Genomic DNA, 19,176 nt, shown 5'->3' with positions numbered 1-19,176 from the left:
AGGTCTCCATTAGGTAACACCACACCATACATCCCTGGATTAAAACAGCTACAGTTTTTTGCTCAGCGTTAACTTGTTAAGTCTTTAGAGGATGTCTCCGATCAAGCTACATTCAACAAGGAGGGATGCTACAGTATTTAGATATAACTGGAATTAACCTGCTTCAACAAACTTAATGTCGGAAAGTTTGCAAGAATGACTGACTCTGGAAAACACTACATTTCTCCAAATCATATAAAAGCCTGCAAACTAACACGTGTGGTAGGCTTGTACAAATACTGAGGCTTTCCAAAGTTAGCAGGTTTCATAGCTTGAGTTACATCTTTGTCGTATGTTAGTGGACTGTTTTGCTTTGGTCGGCTGGTTAGCGTGATGGTTGTGGATGTGAAAGACGTAGTTGTGTGTTATTAGACTGTTCGTGGATGTTGCAGCCGTACAATCAAATCAGTAATATGTATGATGTTACAAAGTACAGTACCAATAAAAGAATGGCTCTTTGTTACTTATCAGGCTGGTTTTACATCAACTCAAACATAGAAGCATATATTATAGGTTTTCTCTATAACGCTGTTCCCCACTCTTGTCTGATGTAATCAAATAGTTTCTACTAAGGGTCGTCTGGCCAGTAAATGACCAAAATGTCTGTGAACAACTTTAATATCTGCAAAATTAAATTAAAGCTGAACATAGCGACACACTTTTTGGTTAACACATAATGATTAAAAACAGTGAAAAATACATTTTCTGCCACAAAAACAATCAATTAATGATAAGGACAGACACTTGATTAAAAATGTAGCGCACATTCTGCATTGCAGCTATTTCGTTTAAAATATGTAGTAAAAAAAGACTCATAGCTCTTTTTCTCCACACATAACAAAAGGCCTGGATTTTAACATTCTGCTTCTGTAAAACTTCAAGATAGAAGTAGCACTTAATCTTTGATCCAGCAAACTGTACATACGTTGTAATACAAAGAGATGATAAAATTCTCTTCCCCATGCGTTCAGTTTCTACACTGATCCAGTGCAAGCACTGAGAAGCAAAATGTGAGACATCTCGAACTGTTGCAAAAGACTAACAGGAACAAAAAGGCCTCTGGGGTATACAGTCACATGCCTACAGCCCTCTATGTACAGTCTGACACTTTCAGAAGAGACAAAGCAGGATGTGCAACCTGTCTGGAACAGAGTCCCCCACAGGACAACAGGAAATGATCGACAAACTGTAAGACGGTGCCACACATAAACAGAAATCACTTCTCTAAAATAAAATAAATGAAAATTAGGACCGTGAATGAAAATTATGTCAATCTTGTCAAAATGTATCCTTTGGTTTTTAGAGTTTTCTGAGCCTTTTGTGGCTTCGATAACTTTCATTTATCTGGTTTTCCTTTATAAAAGCCATTTACGATATGTATGAAAACTGCACAACATGAGAACAATGCTTCCCCCAGTAACATAATGTACATGTGAAACAAAGCAATGCACTGCCTGTTTCTAAAGCAAGTAGCATATGAGAAAGGTTGACAGTTGTTAAATGAATAGATGAAAGTATTAGTCCTTTGATGAGGGGGTCACTGTTCCAGTTCTTAGTGTTGATGTCCATGAAAAGTCGCAACATACTAAGATGACTTTACACTCAAACAGTTTTCAAAATGACACATAGAAAACACCTGCTTTGCTTGAAAAGGCTAATTGTATTGGTTTTAAGAGAAACGAGGAAGGGTGAAAGCCAGTCTCAAAATAAGGCCAGCTAAATTGCATAGAACTTCAGTAGTGCACTGATGCATCAAAAGGCTGTGCTCCTTTCCTCTGTCAACTTTGGCAACTCTGCAGAGTTCCCTCAGAAACCACCAGAACTCAACACCATTTGTCTCCACTTGTTGTTTTGTCTCCTTAGCAGAAGACACTTAAACCCCCGGCAGCTTATTCTGAACTGCAAATATCCCACCTGGACTTAAAACAATACAAAAAAAACAAAACAGATATTCCAATTAAGGGGGCATCTGACATTTTAAAATTAATTAATTAAAAAGTGTATTTTTTGTTCACTGAACAAAAAGCACAATGCTATTTTCAATTCCTTTAGAAAAAAAGGACACGATTAAGGTAAGACTTTGTAGAAAACACCTTTTACACTTTTGAGAATTTCTTTTTTCTTTCCCAAAAATGATGTGAAGCTCTGGACAAGAATCCAGCGAGGCAGCAGTGAGGAAGAGAGCACAGCTCAGACTCTATATACACCCTTTTCTCTTTGTGAAGATGCCCATCACCGCTTTCTTAACAACAGAAATAGTAGAAAAGCACCAGTTCTGGGCCTGCATCAGTGAGCATGACCGTCAGAACATTAACAGGTCTAAACAGGCCCAGGTTTAGACAGTCCACCTCTCTAGCACAGTGGAGCTCTATAAACATTTAACCCCTATGATAACCAGGAGAGGAGGAAGAGAAGGGTCGGAGCCCGACTATGCAGCCATCAACTAACTTCCGCCTCGGCGTCCTTGTCTGAAATCTCATCCTGGATCTCGTCTGTGTTCCCTGAGTCGCTGCTGGCCACAGAGCTGAAAGAGGGAGAGTTCCTGCCACCTTTAATCATCCGCCGGCAGGTCTCCATCTGCACATCCAGGCCTCTCTTCATGCTGCACATTTCCATGTACTCGTGCAAGTGTCGGTTCATGTCGCTCTTTGCTGTGGCCAATTCCATCTGAAAGAAGAGAACGGAGAACTTGATCAAGCTGAAGGGGCATAAAAAAATGTAGTGTTCCAGGTATTTTATATATAATAATAATTATTAATTATTATACTTTTATAAAATGTTGCTGCTTAAATTAAAGTAACTAAGAAAATCTACACAAATCGTTTCATTAGATTTTTGTTTTTCATCCTATCTCACACACAAAGGTTGTTTATACCTCGATCTGGTCGATGGTCTCCTGGTACTCCTGCTCTCTGGTCTTAAATAGTGACTCTGTTTCATCAATGAGGCTGCCAAGACTTCCATCCTGGGAGTCCTTAGAGAGCACAGACAGAGACCTCATTCATCATGCATGGCCAGACGTCACCCATAGCAATCTACGCTCTGACTTCAAAACCATATCCTCTGAGAAAGACCCTAAGTGCAGTCAGGACTCACTGGATCAGCAGCTTCACCGTTGCCATCGCAGGGGGCGGTGGTTGTGCAGGTCGTCCCAGTGATGGTGCACGGCACGTTGTAATTTGTGAAGTCCTCCCACAGCAACAGGGTCTCCTCGTTTTCCTCCCACGTCAGACTGTCACAGTCGTCGTCGATTTCGAACGTCTCGCGCCTGGCAACAAAGGAGTTATCTGAGCAATGTCTGTGCAGGACAAGGAAAGGGAACGGAAAGAAGAGAGAAAGAGAAGGAGCAGAGGAAAGACAAGTATAACAGCCACCAGACTCAATAAATTTAACATGCAAAGAGGAAGTTAATAGGAACAGTGAAGCATATTGTACAGCCAGGAAAAGAAAGGTTTTAAAGGTTAGTGATTGGTTTACAGTCTAATGTAAAGCTTATGATGTTTGTGAGAATATTTAAAAAATAAGCACTGCATCTTTGACGAGACATATGACATATTAATATCGGCTGTTTTTTGCTGATTTGTGCATACTGTATGCTAGATGTAATACATCATGTAACCACTAGAGGGAGATGACGAAAGACAGAAGATCTCAAACAAGATGACATTGCAGAGAAGCTACTGTGATGGTTTGGTGCAGCTGCACGTATATTGAGTTCCATTTAAAGCAGAGAGAACTTGGTTCTACTGTGTGTGCATGTGTCAGGTGTCGCTTACAGCTGGTTGAGCATGCGTTTCATTTCGTCTGTGATGTTGAGCGACCCGGGGACCTCCTCCTCTGAAAGGCTGGGATCGGCATCCATTTCTGATGACTCCTCGTCAGACACCACTTTGCGCTCTTTTTTCCTGCAGCAGGCCATGGCTCCCTGCAGGACGCAAATAATAAAAAAAAAAAAGTAAATACAAGAAATTGAATTTAATGTGAAGACAACAACATAAGACACAAGAGAAGCCACCAGTTTGACTCACAGTAGATACAGTATATATTTGGGCTCAGGCCAGCAATGTTGGTGCAATGTGATCACCTAGCGTGCAGCACAGAGACACCACAGCAGCATTTCACTGTTCGTGCATGTACTGTATGCAAAAGTCACTCCTGTAAGTATTCTGGATGTGTATGTTGATATGTTTGTGAGTGTGTTTGCAGACATGCAGACGTGTTTGTGCACCTTTGAAGGCATCAGGAACATGATCAGATGGTAAACGAAGACACGACCACATCTGGTTTCAAATCCTAAATGTTTTCTTCACAAAATAATTGAAAATTGTTGTGGCACAAACAGCAGACGGATGGACTCTCACCTTCTCTGGAAGCGACCTGGCTGGACTGACGTTGAACATCTTCGACATGTCCTCTGAGTTGCGTTGCTGAGCCACGTCGCACAGTTTAGCCGTGATATCGATCCGCCTACAGATGTCCATGTCCACCCGTCTGGCTTTCTCCTGAATCTTGGAATCCAGGTCAGACATTTGCTGCACAGAGGTAGATGGAGACATTAGAGTGACACATGCAGCTCACCATCTCACACAGTGTACAGTAAACTACAGTAGGTGAGCTTACTGTGATTTATTGTGACATCAGCTGACTGTTTTATGGTCAGACTGCATCTTGCAGTTAAGTGGTGTTGGTTAAATCATCAGTGTTTGAACATGTTTACAGCTGTGTCTAGACACAAGTTGTGAACACACACGTTTCTGGGCAACGACGAGACGGCCACTACATTCAAAGACACGACCTTAACCATGAAATACAGGACGTCAAACCACTACTACATTAAATAATCTATACTTGGAGCCATAAGAGCCGCTATTTCTACAACACTTACCCGTCTCTGGATTCCCACATTGGGATCAAGTAAAGCAAAGAAAATAACATGAACAATCAGCAAACCTTCCCTGAAACAAAAACGTCATCTGACTATATTTATTCCTGAATAAGCAGAAGCTGACTGGGGCCCACTGCAGCATATTACAACTGTATATCACACTAGAGCAGACCTGCCAGGGAACAATACAGCGCTGCACAGTCCAGGAAGTGCTGCTGATCTACAGCTGCTATTTGAGCTATTTTCAATGAATGCCTGTCTTAGTGGGTTTCTGGGATTATATATTATATATGCTGCTTTGTGACAATGTCAATTGTAAAAAGCGCTCTACAAATAAAATTGAATTGAATTGAATTGAATTGAATATATTTTTCTGACTACAAAAAAGGAAGGAAGGGTGTGTGTGTTAGGCGTTATTCTACAGACCCGTATGAATGATAGCACCTATGGGAATCATGCTGAGCAATGCGCAGAGGAACAACGTACATGCCTAACAGCTTGCTCTAAATAAGAGGGTTGACCCACCACTTCCTTGTGTCAAAGACGCTGCCATCACTAACACTGAGCATTACTTACATCACTCATCAGGCTCTTGAAGACCACGAGTTCAGCCTTGAGTCTGTCCACCTTCTCATTCAGCTCATCCTGGATCTCAGATGATTCCTGGGCCCTCTGAGTGAACATCACAGTGAAGGGTTTAAAACAAGACGCATACAGGTAAATAAAGAACTGAACAAGTTTATTTAGATAAACTGATATTTACACAGCCCGCCAACATCCTGGTGACAGCAGTTCACTGTCCAGTGTTTAGATATTAATAAAGAGAAAAGATTCAAAAAAGAATAATGTATGAAATCTTTTCATAAGCACACAAAATAAAAACATCTGTGATCACAGGGAAGTTTTTATGCTGTTACCCTGTTTTACTTACTCTCATCTGGGTTACTGATGGCTGGATAGTGTAATTGTAAGGTTGCCGGCCTTCGTGTGAGACTGGCTGTAACCTCCCTCCTCAGGGGATGTCTATGCTGTAAGCTGGAAAACGTATGCTAGTTTTGCTTCTTCATTACCTCAGCACATGATAACTGTCCTCTGGCTCTAGGCCCTTAACAACAAATGGCTGTTTGCACTGAATTTCTGAGCAGATTCGCAGCTCTGCCATACGCGGCGACATCTGCCTGTGTGCTCTAAAAGGTTAAAGACCTCGGGGGAATGCACTGCAACTCTCTATCTGGGGTTTTGCTGACCCACAATCCGAGACAAACCTGCGTGCTGTCACCAATCAATGTGTGCGAAAGCAAAGCAGGGAGGGAAGGATGCAGACTAACTGCAGCACTCGAAGCAGCTAGGATGGGATACATGTTATCCTCCAGGTGACATATTAAATTGATTTCACCTCTGCGTGCTTTTCCTTTCGGCTTCTCTGAACAGAAGCATAGTGGTCGACTGCTGGTGATATTTGATTTTTTATTTCTACAGTATATCGAGGCCAACAGACTCCTCTTGATGGGTTCGTAATGTGGTTTTTCTAATCTGACACACATCCTCCTGGCAGTATCTGCTTCTGGTTTAACTCTGCTCAGCTAATACTGCATAAAACACCGAGTTAATCTTAATGCATGTGCTGCAGTGACTGTTATATGTCTGCACACTCTTTCCTCACAACCTTATTTATGCTATTGTGTCTCTGCATGTGTTTAATGACGCTTGGCAACATGTCAACTTGCTGTGTATGTTAGTGGGATATATTTTATTGTTTATGTTTCCACAACCTGCTGCAGGGATTCCACCGTGGACTCCAGCTGCTCTCGTTTGGACAGCTCCTCCTCCCATCTGCAACACAGAGCACAGAGGTGGGTCAGTTATTGCTGGGCCTGGTCCCCAGAGCCCTAGTAGACAGGGTAATGGTACTTCTGTGGGGATAATACTCCCATCTCGGATTACACATGTCCTTGACAGTGTGGGTTCACACCCCCCTCCCATTTCCAACCTTTTGTCTTCGTCTCTCTTTGTGCGGTCATCTTTAAACTATGACGATGAATGGAGTTACATCCTTCTCCAAACACAACAAACGCCACTGAGTGACTGCGAAGGGACATTTGAGCTTTAACACACCCTGAAGGGTGGAGTATCTCTGCTGCAGCGTGAATTCCTTTGTGCTAACGGCTTCATTCCTCACATCTGTTTGCGAGATCTCACCAGCATAGATTCATAAAAAAAATGAAAGTCTGTTTTCATGCTGAACATGTAGAAAGCTATTAGTTATAATTTCAATATTTACTGAAGACAGGGTGAGTTAATTATGTCACATTATAGCAGACAAGTGACATATCATGGTCAGTATTTCTTACAGTATTTTGCTTTAAAACAACTGCAGCCTGATAATGGTGCTTGATAAAAATAAGTTACAAAACTTATTACAGTTCGTCCTGAGAGAGACGTGTGTGTGTGTGTGTACCAGCTTTCATGTCAATCAATGCAACAGAGATTTTTTCAGTATGGACAGTGGGCCCAAATGACCACTCCACTAGGGTGGCTAAAAATAAAGTGCCAGACCGCTCTGCTGGCTGCAAGCTATGTTTAGCACCACAGTTCTCTTTTCAGCTGGTAATGGGTCTAATTCATTCTTTCGGTACCATGGCAGCTATGTGTAAACAAAATTAGGAGCCCCTGTAATTGCCTTGCAGCATGTATCACAGAAAAGACACGCAACGCTTTACTGCATCAGTCCGATCAGCGCGCTTCTAATACACACTCATCTCGTTCCCTGGGAGATGAGATTGCAGGCGTGCTGAGTCATAGATGCTTCCCAAAAGAGAGTCAGGGATTCAGAATGGACAAGGCGCTCATTCAGTAATGTGAACTAACTGTACCGAGTCAGACACCCATGTGATGATGAGACGCTGAGGGCCACACGGATGGTGACAGCGGAGGATAAAAACAGAAGGGAATTTCTATGCATGAAAGAGAGACTGGTTGAGTCAGTGTGAGGATGTGCCTGTGCTGGTCGAACATATACGTTTACTGGGGGGGGAGAAACCTGACACCTACTCACTGCTGAAACTTTGGACACTTACCCATCGCCTTTACCATGGAGAAACAAACACAACATGCAAACTGCTGGCTGTTTCCAGTCAGGACTCCCTGAATGTATACTGTCTAATTAGACAGAAGTATTCCTTGGCAGGGTGTGCCAGCTCCCACTGTGATTGAAGCCTTGTTCTAAAAAATGCTGGCCGTGCTGCTTTACTGTGTCCACAACACTCCGCCTGTCTGCCGCAGGACTCCAGTTAAGGTCACTGGAGTTCACAACTGCATCACATCCTCTGCAGACACGAATCTGTTTGTCACAGCATCTCGTGTTGTCACTTCCTGAATCCCGCCATCACCACCTGTTAAATACTGTGCTGGTAATAACGGGACAACATGATTGAATCGACCCGATGGAGGGAATGTCTCTCTCAGTCAACAATATGTCAAGGCTTTTAATGCCATCTATCAAGGGTAATGGAATCACTGAGGATGCAACTGCCTCCACGTTATTTGGAGCAGTTACAATTCAGCAATCCTTAAAAGTCAAGTGGAAACTGTCTGACTCTTTTCAAGCATTCAGATAAAAATGTCGAATCCAAACAAAGACGACAACGCAGCACAGCACATGAGCTATATTTGGCTTCTCTGCCATCGCCATGGTCCTGGTTTTCCTGTACCTTTGTTGTGACTCAGTTGAGCAAACACACCCGGAGTCTCCTTACAAGGACAAAGACAGCGGGAGGTTTGCCTGTGTCAACTCATAGACATCTGTTTGTCACTAGACACATCTTCTGCAAACATGCTCTAATAAATCAACCCGACTGAAAAATGCTGCAATAATCAAAAGTGGTTTCTTTTTAGTTTTTGGCCAAAATAGGATGGAAGCTATTCAAAAGCCACATGAAGATGCTATCTAAGCTTCACTGAGAAAATTAAAGGGCCTTATTGACAACAACTTTGCTACCATTTCACCCTATCAAATCTGAATATGCAAAAATTAGTTAACTGTTTTCTTAAATCAGAGCTGCATCCATGAACTAAGTCTAATTATTCATATTAAATGATAAATAATTCACATTTCAGTAAATGAAAACGATCAAATCATAAGTGCAGCAACACTGAGACAAGTGTCTCACATCAAACAGACATTTTCTCATACAACTCTGTCTGTTGGACAATAGCATTCCTGCACTGTTTGCCAGCTTACACTCCCTGCCTTGTGTGGTATGTCTGGGAGTTCAGCTTGCACGCGAGCTGCTTCGCTGTTTACCCATCGCTGCGCCCGAGGACACAGAACGATCCTCAAACAGCGCGTGCAAATCCAAATCTGACGCACTGATGTTCTCGTGCTTGATTCCTAGTAATGACAGTGCTTACGGTGATAGTTTTATGGCACCCATAATGATTTATTCTTGACGGTTGATATCTCTGCCAGAATGAAAATAATGAAAAGATAAATCTTATAGGTGACAATAAGATGACTTCGAATCAAATCTTTATCTCCTGTTCCAAAGATCCTGCAGTGTGGCCACAGTGCTGTTATGCAACAGGTGGTAAAAACCAAAGAAGAGAAAACTTTGAGGTGTGGTTGTGGATCATTCCACAAAGTCTCTGTGGCTCATAGCAAATAAAATTGGAGTCAGACACCACCCTGATTAAACTATATGATGCACTGGAAAGTGTTACTTAGTGAGAGGAATTCCTTAGTAACCAGACAACAAATTACAAGCTCGGAAACAGATCCTATGTATTACAGCAAATTAAACCTTAAATGTACCTACGATAAGTTGTGTGGTTTATGAGCAAGAGAGACACTGTTACATCACCATTCTCCTTCTCAAGTCCCTTCAGTACCTAATTATCTTGATGACAGGATGTGTGCTTGCTCAGTGTTTCATTCACCAGTTGAGCTTTCTGTCTTCTCAGTGTTTGGGGGATGTGTTTCATGTGTTTATGGGAATTATATTGTTAGTACAACATGAAAACTTTGATTAATTTCATTTTTTATATTTTATTTCAAACATACTGTTTGGGTTTAAATGTTGATATTGTGCCGTTCTTCCTACTGTCTTGAACTTTTCTTCCAAAGAACGAGTCTGGTTTAGGCTGAAGCTCAGAGCTCAAGGTTGTGAAATATGACGACAGGGACCAGAAAAGGACAGCTTTCATGTGAAATATGAAGAGGACTGCATCCTCCCATTTCTGTACCAGTCGGCATAGTTTGCCGGCGTTATCTAAGTGTTGGAGATAACTTTCACTAAGCATTTTCCTTTTAAGGGACAGTTTTTTCATGTACAGAGCTGAGATCCAAATTTATAGAGGTTTAACTCATGAATGCTAATCTGCTAGAATTGGATATATTTGTATATTTTTTCTGTCTGTACCACAATTAATAGCTTCATAAATTCATATAAAGTTTTAGCATCACTCAGTTGGTGTTTTGATGTGTTGTGTTATTGTACAATAATCTTACTTAATAGTATTCATTAATATTTTAAAGGTAGTAAAATAAAATGCAAATCCCACCAGATACTAACATTTATTAATAGAAATCTTACAAGACTGCGCTAAGTATATTCAAATAATATGTAAATACAACATAACTTTCTCTAGAAATGATCACGGGTATCAAAATTCTACTGTGGTTTGATTTGCATTTCTGATATACAGATAGAGGAAAATACAGCCGCACATCATTACCTTGCAATTATTTGCTTGTTTAACAAGCACATTAATTCATTAAGCCACCTATTACATTTCATAGCAGCATGTTATCAGTAAGCACTTAGCATGACTCAGCATGTCATGTATGTGTGAAACAGAACAACATGGAAAATCAGCAGACATCTGCATCTTACTTAAAGTTCTTGCAACAGTGGAGTTTTTCTGAGCACCAACACAACATAAAGCTTCTATAATCCATGTCTGTGTTGGGGGATCTTCACGAATCATTAGAGTACCTAAACCTCATATCATATGTAATCTACTGTAAGTCTTCACTCGTTGGAAGAACTGCTCACAGAGCTCTGAGGAGCAAGTTCAGGCACAACAACAGCACATATAATGTTCCCGATAGTCTTTGGAACAAGGTGAGATTTTAACGAACTCATTACGACTGATCAAAGCATCTGTCTGAATGGAGGGTTTGGTACACCACCAACGGATCCTCCCTTCATACTGATGGATTGTCATATGACTGGGAGCCGTTGTTGTGGCACGTCTAATCCTGGGTCCTGTCTTGGCTTCAAAACATTGCCTGATTTTTTGGGTGTGATCCTGACTTATTTGCACCGTGCACAAGTGTAATCTGGTTACTTAAATCCCAAACCCCTCCTATGCCTATTTTCTCTGACCTGAGGGATGCTGTAAATGGTTTGGGGAGAGGAGACAAGCACATAAAAGTTGTGTAACTACCAGATGTTTCCAACAGGTATGACCGACGAACACCCTGGAAAAAAGCACGGATAATTGCTTTCAAAAGACATTATGTAAGTGTTTTTCATGGCAAAGATTCTTCAAACTGTTATTGTTTGTAGGAACATGCAAAGGTGTTGCCACTGTGAAAACACCTCAGATTTAATAGTTTGATTATGTTTATAATAATTGACAGTTAAATGTAGTTCTTGGCAGAACTAGCAGGAAGGCAAAATGAAACTAGAGTTCTCACTAACTTGAAAAAATGAAAAAAATATGAGATTTTATCACACAACCTTCTTTATTGGCTTGTTATATAAAGATTTCCAGCACTTTTCTCCTTGTTGTCTTGTTTTCCTTCATTTAATGCACTGAAAAGTAAAGAACAAAACATATGAGGATGAATTAAAGATTCATGTATGACTTATTAGTGCAGTCTGCTGCAGAGTGTGTGACAGAAAATCAGTTTTCTCTGCAGTCTGCATCTAATATCACACTCTGTAAACGGACCCCACCCCACATCCTGCAACTGTGTTGTTCACTTATTGTGCCTACGTTATAGAGGCAGCTTAATAGCTTCGTGCCGCGAGCTATTTATTTAACATACGGTTCAAGTGGAGAGATATTTAACTGCACAAAGACAATAAAGATATATCTTGTAAAAACACTTAGAGCTAGTAGCTTTTCTGTCAGTTCCTATAATAGGTGGGCTTTTGAGTTGGATGATCTGCTTGACATGTGACATGCTCTGCATGCCCAGGCCATGTTAGGGTGGAGCAGCAGTGGGAGGGAAAGCCCATTAAAGAAGAAAAGAAGATCAAGATTTTCACTTCTGGCACAAATACTCACAGGTTAGGGTGTGTAGGGTCAAATTATGTGAGACATAATAGAGCTATGACACATCACTACTAGGCAAACATCTTTTGTACATGTGAGTACACACAACTGAAGGATGAACCCCAGCAATGAATGTAAAACTACAACAGCTCTTTTCAGAGGACATCTGGATCCTTGACCACAATTATTCAATTAATCACAGACAGCACACACTACAAGCCTGAGGCCGGATCCAACCCATCAGGGTGTTTTGTGAAGTCCCAGACATTGACATTGCCTTTTTATAGTTCTGTCTATTATACTTTTTGGGTCTTCTATAGTGCTTTTGTCAAGTGTGATTTAAGTCCATTCACACAACACAAGCAGCCGTAAGCTACTGTCCCAAAGATGATGTTGACCTAAAATTGGTTTTTAGTGTCTTGCTCAAAGACACAAGGTCAAACCACCAACGCTGCAACTAATGAATGACCCACTTGTTTCTATTGTTTATTGACAGGTCAGTCCAGGTAATTTGAGTTTGAGATGTGTAGGCCAATCATCAATTGGTCCCCATAGACCGACGGGACGAGAAGGTTCTGAACCACAATAGCAAGTAATGAAGATGGATGCAACTGGAGTGGACAGTGAGAGTCCTACAATATAATTATATATTCAATTCAGGTATGTACTGCTTATGTACTGATGATTACAGGCTGAACAGTAACTTCTACTACTCCTACTTACAACCTGCACGTCTCTTGCTTTGCTGCAGGCCACAACCGCTGCAGGACATAGCCCTGCGCTACCAAAACCACCAACCAAACCTCCAGTACAGTCACTACTTTCTCCTTATGCAGTCAGTGCTTATGAGAGACAGGTGCATTCCTGCACTTTTACATGGCAATGCGCCACCGCTCTCACTGTATCGATACCCATGAATAATCAACCACAGCTGCACAGCACAGCAGCAGTTATAAACACAAGCACTGAGAAAACAGAAAAAGGCAACAGAGCAGAGGGGGAACACACTCCCATCACAGTATCAACCTGATTCTTGTCCTTGTTTGTTTCATTCACCAGAAGATGTAAATGATTAAATCCAGGTTTGTAACTGTGATGGCATCTACAAAATGAATATTTTCTCTAAGCTATGAATACTATTAGTCTCGAATTTGGAGCTCAATGGTCTTAACTGAGCTCTCGTGTCTCTCTTGCTGGATCTCAGCAGCAGGACGTCTTCCACTCCAAAAGGCCCTAGTCCAGTCTGCGGCTGCGTGCCAGGATGTGGTGCAGGGCCGGTTGGAGATTGGAGCCTCGGTGCTAGGTGACGGCTTAGAGAAAATCCCTCTCCTGAATAGATGGCCTGGATTATACAGCACACAGGGCAGGTCAACAACAAAGGCGAACAGAGATCCTAAAGAGCTCATGAAAGCAACAAGTTGTTTTTCATGGAGAAATATGACATTTGAAACACAATTCTGTCTTTAGGTTTGGAGTTTACTTCACTCTGTAAATAGTTCACTATGACAAATCCTACTTTCAGAACAGATGCTCGACTCTGCCTTTCACCTCTCTAAGGCACAGGAAGCTAGATCAAAGCCTCTGAAAAGTTTCTTTGTTGAATTCTCATTGCATTGATCCATAGCCAGCTAAATTCAGATGTAGGTGAATTATTCATGCGGGAACAACATGCCCAGGAGGTTCAGATCCTGCCCTGGTTCACTACACTGTATGTCCTGTATCAACTGTATTCTGCTCCAGCAGGACAGTTGTTTGGCCTCTGCTCAATGCAACTAATTAGGAGAGGCCAGAACAATACCTGAGGATTAAAGGTTCAAATCCTAATCAGAGCAGAGCTTGTAACTGATGTGTCCTCTCCCACTAATGTATGTCCCACTGCAGTAAGAGCTGCACATAAAAAACACTGTAAATTATGCTCATATTTCTGTCTCTGCAATCATCCAGATAGCTCCACATCAGTTCACGTGTATGTTCTTCAAATGTATATCCTTATCTTTATTCATCCAGCTCTCTGAAATCTATTAACATGTTAGTGCAGCTACAGCTGACGTCTTTTCCTCCCTATCTGTCTTTCTGTGAAGTAATCTACATAACAGATTAGGCTCTTCGCGTTATCTCTGCACCGAAATAAACCATGTAAATTTTACACAAATGTGCAGTTTGCCTTTATTGCCACATAAAGGTAGTGGCCACAGTTGGCTGGACAAAGGTGTTCATCAGTGTCAGCCAATGTTTTCCTGGCCATTTAAGCACTGTTGCGAGCTGGTGGCAATTACTGGGACGTAATCACGGAGACTTACTGACCCGCTGGTGATACATTTCAAAGCAGTGGGTTAAAAACAACACTTACGCTGACCCACCCTTCTGTGCACGTTTGTTTGTCAATGCACAAGCTACTGTAACATCACAGTCTGTCTGATTATTGAAGCCCATCCATGGACAGCTATATGCGTATGAACTGTATGTTTGAGTGTCAGAAATACTGATAGTGTCTTTATGCATTTGTAATAACAAGTATACTTGAATGCAGCATTGTTCAAAGGGCAAAGAAACAGTTAACATTGTGGCCTAAATTGGTTAAAGAGCTTTGGCAGATCAGGAAATGCACCCAAACAGATTTTTGTATTATTATTCTCCTATAAAAGCACAACCTTTGTAGTGCTGAAGAAAAACAGCTAATAACTGTCCATAGATGGCTGATGAAATATGTCAATGGAAAATAACAACACAAGTATGATTTACTTAACTACTGCAAAATAAAATAAGCTGCACTTGTTTACAACATTATTTTTAGTCCTAAAGCTACTTAAGGGGAAAATCAAGGGAGTAAATTGCCTTCCTATATTATTGTGAGTTTCTTTAAATGTGGCTCTTGTTTTTTTGCATAGCATTTGCCTTTTCGTGCATTCAAGCACCGTTACGAAGTAACTTCACAATACAACTTCATAAGAGATGGTGTTACAAACAAGAATGCATCTAACACCGTTTTGCCTCAGGCTCAGAAAATATCTTGATTAAAAAAGAGGCGTACTGCAAAAATGTGAGACAGTAAACAACTGTGTACCATGGACCAGCCAGCCATTCATCTCGTCGTGTGTGTCCACCCTTGTAAAGCTTTAATAAATCACCATGGCTGTGTGGGAGCACTGGGTGTGTGTGTGTGTGTCTGTGTGTGTGGGTGGGGGGGGTTCGTCTGTGTCTGCATGACAGTGAGAGAGGAGCAGAGGGGTGGAGTGAAGGACGAGAGGAATGGCTGAATACAAAGAGCCCAGAAGAGAAAAGGCATGGCAGGATGGGGCTCGAGGACTGAATGCTGAAACGTGACTGTGTTAAAGAGGATTTAGGCTGAGAGACAGACAGACAGACAGACGGACACAGAACAACTGGGCATTGAACTCAGTGGTGATGCAATTATTGAGCTCACAGCAGAGAGGGAAAGAGAGAGAGAGAGAGAGGCAGGGGGAGAGATTGATTACCATGATTATCAGGCAGCAGAAATAGACCATGAATGTGTCTTATTCCACAGCTCCCACCATGTGGAAACTCTAGGAGTTTGAAGAAAAATGCAAACAACGTTTACAGCGCTACTAAACGTGTACATGATGAATATATGATATGAAAATCCTAACCTTTCGCAGTTTACCATGAACTCCACACTCTCCTCTAGGAGACACACATCTTAACTATGTACTAACTACATCTCTAATTAAAAGGGAACTGGGATGGCTGGTTCTAAGTCAACATCTCCTAAATTTCAGACTTCAGCTGCGGCAGATTTAAATTTGGCTGCTGTCCCGGCCGCTGCCGTTCTTCTCCTCCAGCACAAATGCACAAAAAAGGATATGCTGGTGTTACAAGGAATGACTGGACAGGATATCTAGTTTCCCAGAAGAGTGGGAGAGCACACATTCTGTGTCACTGAGTCAGTGCGCTCACAGGGAAGTCAGCATTCGTCATAGCCGAACCTCGCCAAGCAGACAGGGGCCTGTTAAAATGCCTCTCTGCTTGAATCATGACGGCAAACAGAAGCAGGCGGTTGCTCGGCACATCTGCCTCCAGTAGCCAGCCGGGCCGGCCGGCAGTGACGTGGGTCAGCCAGACTCACTGCAGCCGGTCCCCAAGGAAAAGCAAATAATATGACTAAAGAAGAAGAACAATTGGTGGAGGCTGAGCCCGTGTGAAAGAATTTCCTCAGAAGTGTGTGAGAAACAGAAACCGGCTCACGATGAAGTGACTTAGTGTTGCTGAAGTGCTGAGCAGTCACTCAGCGCTGACAACCTTCATGTGAAATACAACCTGAGGTGTAACTCTACCGCTGTGATGTCTGTCATCTCTCCACGACACTGTCAGAGGAGGATCTGGAGCCAATCACACTCACACAAGAAGAAAAAGTCACATTGACCACAAAGTCACAAAGGAAAGTTGATTAAAGTTGATTGTTTGTTTGGTCAATAAATTGTTAATGTTGCCCATTATCAGAGGAATATTGATTGTGTGTCCAGGTGTGATGTACAGTGTGGCACAACATTAGACCGGTGATAGACTGCTGTTTCTAGTGCGCATGAGTCAACCACTGAACTTTGTGCACTCCAGAGATCATCTAAGGTGTGTACTCCCCTCAACATTTTCAGTTTTGTTCTTATATCTGTGCAGTGAGGACAATGATGACGTCCAGAGCGCAGAGCATCCGGTTGGATCAGAAAAGAAAAAGGGAACACTGCAACATTCACGGCCTTCAACTCCGTGCGGCCCTATATGAATTATTAGATATATTATATCATATGTATTAAGATCCTGGTATAAATCTGAGTATGTTACTATATATTAGACAAGTTACACCCCCCCTACCAGTAATCAGCACAGCACATGGCACATGGTTTCACATCAGGTTGACTCTACTCACTTTCTCCTGTACTCGTCTCTCTCCCTCTTGACTTTGGCCAGCACGTTATACAGAGCCCTCAGTTCTGGGGTGATCGTGTCTATTTGGACCCCAACTCCGTCCGGATGCGTCCACGTTACCCCCGGTCCGTGCACGGTCTCGTAGCGCTCCCCTTGTTTCCGGACGTGCGTGAAGCTCCAGATGGTGCCCGGCAGCCTCGACTCAGGCCCGTCCGTCTGCACGGCGACTTCTCGGGTGTAAAGGTGTCGGTACTGCGGTCTCTGCAGGGCTTGCTGCAGCTGGCTTTCCAGCAGCTTGTTCCTCCTCTCCAGTTCGTGGACTTTAGCCAGGAAGCAGCGGAATCGCAGGTTGAGGGTTTTCAGCACATGGATGTTGGAGCCCAGGTCGTTTCGCAGGGCGCTGGTCACCGCGCCCGACCCTGCGGGGACGCTGCAGACCGGACCGGGCGCAATATCGGGGAAAAACAGCGAGTTCATGTTGGTAAATGACACCCAACTATAATCCAACTATGGCTCTGTCTGGTTTGGATACAATAACAAAAAAAACCTGTTGTTTCTATCTCTGCATATTCCTTCGCAACCCCCACTTCCAGTTTCTCCTCACGATGCAGATGCTCAAAGTGACAGAGCGCCGGGATGTGGGGTGACCATTACTGTTCCTGCTGGATGTTTGTCCCCGGACACTATCACGGACCCTCGCAGCATGGGTGTTCACAGGCAAACAAACCCCCAAACTCCCCTAAAAGACGCCGAGGGCATCATCATCTGAAGGAGCGAGAGGTGTGACGCAGACCGCAAAAGGCACCAGCAATTCGTCCCGTCACCATCATGTCAGTGTTTGTCTGTTGCTGTGTCGGGAGCTGCTGATGCTGTGCGGGTTCATATATCCAGCCGCCGGAGGAAATCAGTCCACCTCCTTCTGCCTGTCATTCCCCTTCCACTGGAGCTCTACCCATGTGGTGCGGTGGGACGGCAGGATGCGGGAGCGCAGGGCCCGGCCTCTCCGTGCTGCGCGCGGATCATGTTGCAAAGTGCTAAACTAGGCAGTATCAGCCTCCATCAGCCCCTCCCACCTCCCTCCCTCCCTCTCTCACACATCCAGAGGCAGAAATGAGAAGGATCACATACAAGACTAATTAATAGCATCAAGTCTCCCAACAAAGCCCTTTTTATTAATGTATTCATTTAATAACACATCAGACCTGCAGATTTATGAATAATTAAAGTGACATTTGAAGTCAGAATAAAGAGACAACATCACAGACTTCACCACAATAAATGTAGAGACCCTGAATAGCCTGGTAAATATGGTATAACACAATCCAGATCTTTGAACACATAAAACTTGTTCATTTTCAAACTTGAACTGCTGGAAGATAAGATCCCTGATCACACTTCTTCATGTTGACACCTCTTGTTGTCTTTATAGTGTGAACTGCACATATATAACTCAGACCAGAAAACAGAAGACAACACCATGAATCAAACAAACATATTTTTGAGTGGAGGAGGGTTTTAATCCTTATATATTAAAACACTTTACTGCACTATAAATATGGAGTGTAGAGAGTTATACACGTATATAGTGCATTATTGTACTAGTATGTTCCCTCATAGACACATTTCCATTACTTTTCTGATGTTGTACAGTATATCTATAATATAGGTTTGTGTTGCAGGGGCTTGGATCTTTGTGCAGTTTGTAGATTTGTTTCTTGACTGTAGTGAAATCAGGACTCAGCTTTGGCTCAGGTGCCACCTGGTGGGTTAATGTGTTCATAATCTCCATTACTTTAAACAGGTAAGGATGACAGCCTCATTAGGTGAGGTTGTATACACAAATGCAAGGCACAAACATGTTGATTTCTAAAATATGTGGAATTCCACATGATAAACTTAATTATGTCTGTACCTGTGTGGTCAAATCTGCATATTTCTTTATTTTGGCAGTTTTAAATTGCAACAGGCTATAAGGAACATTTTCCATTCATAACTATGTTAAACTTAAACCAGCTAAGCCAACATAATTCAACTTCTATAAATATTTCATTAGGAGCAGCGGTACA

The 19,176-nt window shown here is 42.3% G+C and overlaps 1 protein-coding gene across 1 annotated transcript; it reads right to left on the bottom strand.

Moving 5' to 3' along the window:
* Window positions 1-68: 68 nt before the first annotated feature.
* Window positions 69-18,122, bottom strand: iffo2b (intermediate filament family orphan 2b). Its single transcript, XM_026348555.1, has 8 exons — window positions 17,112-18,122; window positions 6,697-6,757; window positions 5,501-5,596; window positions 4,401-4,571; window positions 3,816-3,964; window positions 3,136-3,307; window positions 2,915-3,013; window positions 69-2,706 (listed from the first exon to the last, which is right to left on the bottom strand). Exons 1-8 carry the CDS (start codon window positions 17,585-17,587, stop codon window positions 2,479-2,481), a joined length of 1,452 nt encoding a protein of 483 aa, XP_026204340.1. The 5' UTR covers window positions 17,588-18,122; the 3' UTR covers window positions 69-2,478.
* Window positions 18,123-19,176: the final 1,054 nt, after the last annotated feature.

The sequence above is a fragment of the Anabas testudineus genome, chromosome 5 (assembly GCF_900324465.2).
Source record: "Anabas testudineus chromosome 5, fAnaTes1.2, whole genome shotgun sequence".
NCBI lineage: Eukaryota > Metazoa > Chordata > Actinopteri > Anabantiformes > Anabantidae > Anabas > Anabas testudineus.
This window is presented reverse-complemented; position numbering and strand designations above follow the sequence as displayed.